The 10,577-nt window shown below is 38.6% G+C and overlaps 1 protein-coding gene across 1 annotated transcript; it reads left to right on the top strand.

Moving 5' to 3' along the window:
* Nucleotides 1–4,798: 4,798 nt before the first annotated feature.
* foxn1 (forkhead box N1) lies at nt 4,799–10,134 on the top strand. The gene is made up of 8 exons (XM_054605617.1): nt 4,799–4,915; nt 5,680–6,003; nt 6,779–6,874; nt 7,154–7,284; nt 7,480–7,576; nt 8,437–8,644; nt 8,897–9,340; nt 9,821–10,134. Exons 1-8 carry the CDS (start codon nt 4,799–4,801, stop codon nt 10,132–10,134), a joined length of 1,731 nt encoding a protein of 576 aa, XP_054461592.1.
* The last annotated feature ends 443 nt before the right edge of the window (nt 10,135–10,577 follow it).

The following is a 10,577-nucleotide window of genomic DNA, read 5'->3' as shown; positions in this document are numbered from 1 at the left end:
TGTCTCTGACTGAGAGAATCTGACTCAAACCATAAATCCGAGTCGAGAGGGGGCAGTTATTGTTTGCAAAGTTTAGGTGAGTTCATTTGACAGTTTTCTTTGGTGTTTATGCAATTTTTGCTCTGACTTCCACTCTGATTTTCCCTCCATGTTTATGTAGAACTAAGAGAGGACGCTGTACTGCACTTATATTGTTGGCACTGCTGTAGGTGCTGAATGCTTGTAACCTCAGTTAACTTGTGAGCGGCAGCCTTCTCATGTCAACACTACTGACAAAACACTGTCAGTATATTACATGAGCAGATATACTTGTTCTTGTCTCCTTATTACCATAGACATGAAAGAACCGTACTTCATGAACACTTTGTGTGAAGCTTGTGAAAATTGGAACAAATTTGAGGTATTTTACATGAGTACCCTCCCATGTGATGAAACTTTATACTTTTCCAGAGTGAAATATTGTACTTTCTACTCCATAACTGTCAATTGAAAATCAGGTATCTCCAAATTTGGGGATTTTCTGATGGAATTTGTCCAATAAATTGAAGGAATAACTATTACTTAATGTTTAAATGTGAAATTTCTCCTACAACTTAAGCTAAATAAACTATCCACAAAGCCTCTTGGATGAGCTTGAAATTCATGGTCACAAAGCTGAAAACAGGGCTCTTTTTTAGAGATTTGTCATTCTCACATTACAGTGATGAACATATAATGATCCTATAGAACATGATGTAGATTAAACAGTATATAAATGTTTCTGGAGAGTCCCAACGTGACACTGTGGTTTTAAATCTTTTGATGAAATCAGAAACAATGTTAATAATCCGGCTGAACACGGTAGTTTTTTTAAAATCTGACACCACACCTAGGATGAATTTCCTTGTGTAAATGCCACACTGCACAAATATGCAGCAGGTGACTAATTCCTTCACAGTGTTGCTTTAAATAACCCATCACCCAGACAGGTGGGATTCATCACACAGCTGATACGGTGATCAAACTTTCTCCTACAGGGAAACCCCTAGCTTTTGTTCATTCATACAAACCATAAAGATAAGATCTTTACTGATAATGTTGTCATTAAATGCCATCTGCTCTGTTACTTTAAAAACACACAGCATTAGTTGCATATTAGGATCACGTTACTGCATGAGGGGAGAGAATGGTGGCAACAGGAGACATTTAAAGTGTGGTTTGAGTATTTTTTTTGTCCTATTGGGGCTCTTTTAGCATCACTTCAATCAAAACACATTTATCTTCTTCATAATGGGTGGAAAATAATGATTTAACGCTCAACCAACATGAGTGTGAAAGACAGAGACAGAGTTTTTCTCCTCCAGTTGCTGATAACTGATCATTTATTACAACAGTTTGCTCAATTTTAACTTCATAGATGCAAAATTGTATTGACTTTAATCATCTCATCTTTTTGTATGTATAGCTAGTTGCAAAGACTGAAAACGCTAAATCGGGTTTCCCAATTTCTTTTTTATAAAGTTGTTTATTTGAAGGTATTAATTGATAGATCCAAACATTTATTTAGGTTTATTGAGTAGGTGTGTCAGAAAATATATTGTGACACTGTATTCATTTTCAAAAAATGTATATATAGTTTTTTTTATCAATAGTTAAAAAATAGTTTGCATAGAATCTTGTCAGGCTGTGGCTTTGATTGCACAATAATTAGTGCTATGGTGTTTTCGATGTTACAGGGACTGTGATTAATGCAAATGCAGTTCCAACTTTTCTGATTGCATAATAGAGCAAATTTAATTTATTTCAAGAATGTGGTGGTTTGTTCTTTATAAAAGATAGTTTTCTTTAAATTAGAATTAACAAATTGCAATACATTACCTTGATTACAGTCGCAATATTTCTCAACATATTGAATTTTAACCCCTTTATCATGATACACATTGCCAAATTATTGCCAATACACAGCCCAGTTTTATATTAATGTAAGGGAGAAGTATACAGATCCTGAAGTGAAAGTGGCAAAACAACAATTAATACAAAAAAAAAGTTGCTGTGTTCAAAATTATACTTAAGTAAAGGTCATTAGCAAAATGAACTTACGGATCAAAGGAAATAATGATTAGCTGTAATTAATTATAATTTCTGCCTAGGTAGACATTTCTCCATAATATCTTTAATTTTGAAATAGTTGCTTGATGCTGCGTTTATGCTCTAAATATTGAATTTAGCACCTTTAACATTGATTTACTGTAGCTGGTGACGATGGGGCAATATGTCAAGGTGTATACTGACTTTAATCTACAACAGTGCATCAAGATATGAATTATATATTTCAGATCAATAAATAATTGTTTTTATGTAAATTTATATTTACAGATAATACAATTTATCTGTAAAGGAAACTATAGCTCGCAAATAAATAGTACAATAATAGTACAGGTAAAAAGTGTAAGTAGGTAAATATGTGAATATCTGATATGTAGTTGAGCAGATGCAGAGTAATTATTGTAATACTGAAGTAAAGTACCAGTAACTCAAAATTGTAAGTAAATGTGTATAGTTACAACAGATGCACCAACATCCAGCATAAAAAATAAGTGCTTTTGGTCCAGTATATTAAAATAATTTATCAACAATTCCTAGCTGTGTCTTAACAATGTAGGTTTGACAGGGTTGTGATTACTTCTAATTTCTATACCCGCAATGTTTAAAAACGACACCACAAACTATCAATGCAGCCTATAGAACAGTTTCACTTTGCTAACTTTAGAAGTCTGCTGATGGTTAAAAAAAAGAGCTAGAAAACAGGTACAGGTACAGGTAGAAAGCTGGTACATGTACAGGTTTATATTTTTCAATTGTGTGATTAAAAAAAGGTCAGGTGCCCTTATGAACACCAAAACAGATTTTTATTTCTTGCTTTAATTATTCCTCCTGCTTTAAAGGTAAGTAATAGGGGACACCATCTACAGTCCTCCTCCTGTGCAAACATTTTATCAAAAGTTTATCTGAAGCTAATATGTAGCTGAGTTTGACAAATCAAGTGTTTTTTAGTTCAAATTTCCCTCTTTGTGTTACTGTCCCTCCGCAGCTGCTCAACAGGAATACAAGACTATATTTGACTGTAACTGACTGCTGAAGACTCAGCTTAGTTATGATAAAGTTTTAAATAACTTTTTTGCAAAAACAAGGACTCTTGATTGAATTCTGTCCTTCATATTTTGATAACATCAAGCACAATCTGTTTCAATACTCCTATAGACACCTGACAGACCTACCCTAAACCTTTCCTTTAAAATGTGCAGAGAGTTGAAATAGTAGAAACATTTGTGCTCTGGCCCTATGGGTGAACTTTACAGATTGACAACGTATATGGAGCATCAATAATGCCATATGTGGCACTGGTCAGTACCCCTAAAACCATAATACACTTATCTTTGTTTGTATTAGTATAAAGAGGCACACGGTGAGAAACAATTTGAAAATGTTATTTGTGAATAATAAAGAATATTCTTTGATGATTCTGGAAATATCTCAAATGCTGTTAAATGATGATTTTTGAAAAGATCACTGGATCATTATTTTCCGAGAAAATCATATTCCTGGCGACTCGCATATAGTGTTCACATTTGAGAGGCACACAAACCTGCAGCTACAACTGCACATGTGCATCCATGGGTTACCTAAGAGACTAAAACAGCTCAGTTTCTTTTAGGGATATTAATAAAGAGAACGTGACACACACAACACTGCTGAAGTTTCTACTTCTCTTTCTGTAAGTGCATCCGTTCTGGCTGGTGTCAGCGTGTCTGTCAAGCAGATGAGAGGATTTGTTGCCACAGTGGTTAAAAGGCAATCTCTCAACTTTCACCTTGACATTTTAACCTTAGCTGATCTGAATAGAAAGAGTTATGATTGCTACTTCCCTCTCTCTCTCCACACACACTCACACACACATAGACACACATTCAGGAGAGGTGGATCCCACTTTCTCTGCCTCAGCATTATTTGGCTTTACATGACATAACAGTTATGGTTTGTTGGCAGTTTTAATGAGCTTGGTTTATGTCGGGGGCTGAGGTTACCTTCACTGGAACCTGGGCCACGTGTCTGTTATCTCCGCTGGGATCAGATAACACATCTTTAAACTTAGCCGGATAAACCCCTGCCTCATGTACATCCACTGATGTGACACTTTGGTGTTTTAATAAAGTGGCGCTAAAAGTGAACTCTTCTCACCCCTGCACTCACACTGTCAGAGGACACAGTATAGCGTATCTCGCAGATTTACAGCAGAATAAAGACTCAGTAGATATGATCTCAGAGGATCAGTAACAAGAAGTGCTTTGTCCAAACACTTGAGATTTACTTTACTTGAGATCTACTTCCTGTCATTTGCCAACGGCAATATAAATCAAAAGTAGAAAAACAGCTCTCATCAGATTCCACAAAAGAGAAATGCTTATTAGCTCTCTTGCTAAGTTTTGATGAGTAATCAATACCAATCTGGTTAACTTAGCTTAGCATAACGACTAGAAACAGGTAGCCTGGCTCTGTAAAAAAGGTAACAGCACCTCTACGATGTTTGTAGATCTTTTACCTTTGGATAGAGCAAGGCTTTCTTTATATCAACCCCCCGTCTCTACTCTTTATGCTAAGCTAAGCTAACCAGCTGTTGGTGTATTTAGTGTTTAGCGTTACTAGGCAGTACAAGAGTGGTATCAGCCTTCTCAAATCGACTCTTGGCAAGAAAGCGAACAATTAAAAATGCCACTGACCCTGTTCTCCATCTTTTCACAGGAGCAGAATTTGGTGCAGAATGTCAGACTCCCTGACATTTTCCCACAGTGGTGGCAAGCCAACATCAACCCCTCAGCCCAGCCTACACACCTGTGAGCCCTGTGGGACCTTGTGCCAGCAGATGGCAGAATCCCAGGTACTGAACTGCCTCTGGTTTTAAGCCAAAACAGCTTCTTCTCTGTGACACTGGAAATAGAAAATAATTTATGACTCTTGTACATGCCATGTACTGCTTGTATTTTGACAAGCGGTACGTTTCTTAATTTTCAATGGGCTTCACCAGGACAACAGTTTTAATCTGCCTTTGATCCGTTTTTAAAGGCAAATTAACTGGGGAACATACAGTAAACACGACATTTTTAAAGGAATAGTTTGACATTTTGGGAAATATGCGTAGTCACATTTAGCTAAGACACTCAACAACAGAGAGAGTGACATTATTCTCTGCTCAGGTAGACATTAATCAACTATATCTTTTTCATAGAAAATAGTTGCTTAAGGCTATGTTAATGCTCTGAATAACGTATAGAGAAACGTTCATATTTGTCGTAAAATGTCTAACTTCTCCTTAAACCTATCAGAAGTACTGCATTTCACAATCAAATTAATAAAAACATCTCCTGCCCCAGAAATAAAGGTTTTAGAACTTAAATTTGAAAGTAAGGGGACATGTAGGTTGATTTAATTCCATTTGATTAAAAGGCTGTTCTCTCTGTGTTTTACAATGAGAGAGAAAGTTTTTTTTCCCATTAAGCATCTTTGCAGCTTCATGGTCCAGAAATGGGAGTACAGCTAGATTTACACATTGAACACAGCCTTGATGGATTTGTCAACAGTTAGTGTAGATAGTGATTTGCATCTTTAATGATTTGTATCACTGTGATGATCATCACACCACAGACTAAAGAGGGCAGGGGCGTCTGCTTCACCCAGCAAGAGAGCAACACCTTCAGCTTGAGGACTGCAGATGTGCACAGGAGGCACAGCACTGATGGGACCATCGGTTCAGGGTCTGGATCGAACAGACGAGGTTCTGTTGACACCGACCGTTTCCATCCGTACCATCGACAGTTCAGTGATGGAGCAGGGACGGGTGCCGGTATCCTCCAACAGTGCGCGTCTTCCTTCAGCTGTCTGCAGGATGTGTGCAACCCTGATACCCGTTCACAAAGCTCGAGACGCGAGGCCTCATCATCCTGGGACCAGTACAACTGCAGCGTTCAGGTTTCTAAATTTATGCTACACTCATTTTATCCTCACTTTTAATTACAGTTTGTGAAATCAAAAACAAGTTGATATCAGGAGACACACACATGACGCATTACTTAATACGATAACTGATTGGAACGAAATGTTAAGGCAGCCATAATCTATTTTGTATAATAACAATACATCAAATGACTATGTAACAATGTGAAAGGCGTCATAATAATGATGAATTATCAGCTGAATCTGCAGCTTCCTTATTCATAGTGAGTATCAGCACATTGTTTTGCTGTCCAGCCCGAAACTTTACTTTTTGGTTCTCTCTCGCTGCTCTCATGGCATCGCTTTAAGCAAAAACTCTAAAAACCTACTGTAAACTACCTGCTCAGTACCAGACAGCAGAATGACACAGTAAGTAACTAGCTGGTGAACATAGTGCAGCATTTAGCTACTAACAAGGCAGATATTTCTCTCAGGAGTTGGTAGAAACCAAAAACAGAGCTAAAATAGAATAATTGACTAACATTCATCAGGTGAACAGAAACACGTCTTCAAATAAATGATTATAATACTCTGTAACTGCTTCATTTGTAATAAAATAACAGTTTGCTATGAAGTTCACCAATCAACTTCAAAGGTGCAATGTCTTTGTTGGGCTCACAACTTTTTCCATTGCCCCAAAGTGGCCAAATTAGGCCATTAAGTAAATTTAAGGCATAAATGTTATTAGAAATTACATTCTTGCACATGCATATGGCTTCTCTAAACAACTTTATTCTCTAATTTTTAGCAGAGTTCGTTCCCAGAAGTGCTTAGTCCACCAGTAGACCCCTCCTGCTTCCTGTCTCAAAGCTATCCATCCTACAGCTCATCGAGCCCTCTACAACAGGTGAGTGAGTGTGTCGGTTCACCGGTTGCATCAAGAAATGCTGTAGAGGAATTATCTGCGTGATAATAAATAAAAACATGAGTGAGAAATATTTAGGTTTACCTGTACGATTTGAGGGTATAACAATCATCTTTAAATCATCTTATTGTTTGCAATTTTCACGTGTGTGTGTGTGTGTGTGTGTGTGTGTGTGTGTGTGTGTGTGTGTGTGTGTGTGTGTGTGTGTGTGTGTGTGTGTGTGTGTGTGTGTGTGTGTGTGTGTGTGTGTGTCCTCTACAGGTCTCCTCTAGACTGTATCCTAATGATGATCAGTCCGAAAGCCCAAAATATTCACTCCAAAGTCTCTCCACTCAACCACACCAGGAGAGCACCACACAGTCCCCCTTCCCCAAGCCCATTTATTCATACAGGTAACATTGAATCACATTTCAAAATATTCTGCCATCTTTTATATTTCTCTCTGGCTTCATTGTGGAATCATATTTGCAGAATTTGATATGATTCTCTTGCATTAAATATTCGTGGGGTTTCTTATAGTGTTTTGTTTGTGCCACATGTAACATATAAAATGCTAATGTTAAAAAATGTTTCCTTCATGAATGCAGCATCTTGATCTTCTTGGCTCTGAAGAACAGCAAGACAGGAAGCCTGCCAGTCAGTGAGATCTACAGCTTCATGACTGAAAACTTCCCCTATTTCAAGGTACCGCGATTAATGTTTGTGTGTTACATATTTATCCAACACAAAAAACCCTCAGGCTAATCAGTGACACAACCAGAGCAGCAGTAGTTGTTGATAAATATTATTCTCCAGTAGATCAGTAGTTGGCTGTGTGTGTGTGTGTGTGTGTGTGTGTGTGTGTGTGTGTGTGTGTGTGTGTGTGTGTGTGTGTGTGTGTGTGTGTGTGTGTGTGTGTGTGGTAAGGAGTAAGTAAGGTTGTTGCAAGGACTGGTTCACAATTCAATTAATCAAATCTGATATGTGAAAGCAAAGATATATCATAATTATATGATATTGTTAAGAAAGTGCTTGGTAAAGTAAAACGCATGCATCTTTGCTTTTAATATTAATAAAATGAGGCAGCTGCAGGGTTGGACCTCTGTTTGAACCCCGGGTTGTCACAAACACTGTACATTCTTCAAAAGGATTCCAGGTATCTACAAATCAAATAAGTTCAGACTCACCTCTGGAAAGAGCTCAAAGACTTGCTGCCATTCGTTCTTAAGAAGGCACCTTACAGGTGGCTGCTTTCCAAACAGCTGCCTGTAACATTAAACACAGGCTGCAGGGCCAGAAAACGATAAATGAGGTAGATGATAAGCAATACTCTAAGGAAAGTCAAAGTATTCTGCAAAGGCTGAGATTTTTGAGAGGTCTGAATACTTTCTGGATGTTGTCAGGTATCTTTGAGATCATTTAAGTCCAGTGGACTATTACCACTACATGCAGATATTAAACGCTGCAGATTGTGGAAACATGAATACACCTTTTAACAAAAAAAAAGCTGCTTTAAACCTTTTCTTTCTCGTCTTCTGAATCTATTCACTTCTCTCTGTTATCAGTCAGCTCCTGATGGATGGAAGAACTCCGTCCGTCACAATCTCTCCCTGAACAAGTGCTTTCAGAAGGTGGAGAACAAAAATGGGAACTCATCCCGTAAAGGCTGTCTTTGGGCTCTCAATCCCGCCAAGGTGGAGAAGATGCAGGAGGAGCTGCACAAGTGGCGTCGCAAGGACCCCATCAGTGTTCGCAGGAGCATGGCGAGACCAGGTGGGCCCCTTAATCGCATTGAAAGAAGTCAGTATCCAAGAAGAGAACATTGAGCAAATTAAGCGGAAAATAATGTTTTTTCAGAACATTGATTTTTACCATGAATTCATTACAGTAATAGATTAAAAAATCTGAGATATACAGTACAGATGTTTGACTTTTCAATCCATTCTTGCTCATCTGACCTCTACTTCTTGATTTTAGAGCATCTTATTTGATTCGAACGTAATTTGATACACACTTTTTCTACAGAAAACCTTGATCGTCTACTGGGAGAGCGACCGAACAAGCTCAAGTCTCTGCCACCTTACACCAACCCAGCTCTGTTATCCAGGGTGGCCCCCATCTATGGCACCACCTCGTCATCATGCACCCCAGCCCAGCTTCGACCACCATATCGGCGTCCACAGTATCCCCATGTTCAACCCCAGCAGCCCTGTTATCTTCCCCCTGCCACTGCTCACCCCAGCAACTCCTTTGCCCTGTACTCACCCTGCAGACAGCAGCCTGCAGCTGGCGTCCCATCAGCCACTGGGGGCTTGCACTCCCCCATGGCTGGTAAGATGCCCCCTAGTTACAGTGGCGCCCTGCAGGCTGAGTACAGCTCCAGGAGCATGCAGGACTTGCTGTTGGAGGGAGATTCCAGTTATGACATCGACACGCTCAACCCCAGTCTGACTGACCTGCAGCTGCAAGGTAAAGACAGTAGAGATAATATGATTAATAGGAATAAAACTAACAAAGAGAAATGAGACTAGAATCATCATATCATCACATTCAGCTGGGCCACAGGAAGGAAACACATCACAGTCACATTAAAGTCTTGTTAGCTCTATGCTAACTAGCTGTTTTCAGCTTGTAGCATGCTCGCAGTTGCTTACCTCTAGGATGTCAAAATGTGGCAACATTTTGTTTGGGTCTGCATTTTTTTTCATTATTAATAAAATTATTGTTACTGGATTGAACCTTTTTGCTGCTAGCAGACATTTTCATATCAAAGAAGCAAAAGCACAGCTGCAATTAATACTGGGAATGATGGTTGAGACATTTTGCTTTGCTGTGTTTATCATCTAATTTACTTTTTTCACAGCAGACAATTTGACTTGTCACAGGAGGAACATCTTACTGTGACATATAAAAGGCCTGTTACAGATATTTTTATGTTTTTTTCCTCAGGTAACTTGTGGGAGGAGTTACAGGAGGACAGCTTGTTGTCTTATACACAAGTTACCACCTTGACTCCGCCCACGACCTCTGCTCTGCAGGACCATCACATCCAGACGGGCTGCCTGCAGGTCACATCTCCTGACGGCCAGAGGTCAGAGATGACAAACGTCGGTCGACTAAAAGCAGAGGACGAAAACGAACCTACAGGCAGAATCTTTGATCAGCACGGCTGTTTGAATGGACTGCACCCTGCGGTTTATTCAGGGGTAGAGAGTCTTGCTGGGTATCTGACTTCCTGTACCGCATCCATCTCCTTAATGTAAAGACCGGACTGTTTGGGCTCTTTCACACTCCCTGGCTCCTGATGTACTATATTAACCTGAATAGAGAATATTGTCACAAGGAGCTTTCTGTAACAGTATAAGCTTGGTGGATATTCAAACCATCCAATCCTCTATTTACATCCGTGTGACTTTTGAGGAAATAGTTATTTTCGTTTAGTTTTAATAAGCATTTCTCTCACCCCCACCCATTTATTTATTTGCAAGAGCTCCAGTTTAATATTATGGTGAGTTAGCTAATGATAAAAGGTTTTATACATGGAAAAGTAAAGAGGGAAACAGTGAATACATTACAAATTTGTTAAAACTTTGTGAATTTGCTATTTATTTACCTTATACATACTGTATTGTCACATTGATTCTATAATGTAACATCATTGTGGTATTAATAAATGTATTTTTAAGTAATTTTAAAAAACATTGTC

This window comes from Anoplopoma fimbria, chromosome 1 (assembly GCF_027596085.1).
Source record: "Anoplopoma fimbria isolate UVic2021 breed Golden Eagle Sablefish chromosome 1, Afim_UVic_2022, whole genome shotgun sequence".
NCBI classification, from domain to species: domain Eukaryota; kingdom Metazoa; phylum Chordata; class Actinopteri; order Perciformes; family Anoplopomatidae; genus Anoplopoma; species Anoplopoma fimbria.
This window is presented reverse-complemented; position numbering and strand designations above follow the sequence as displayed.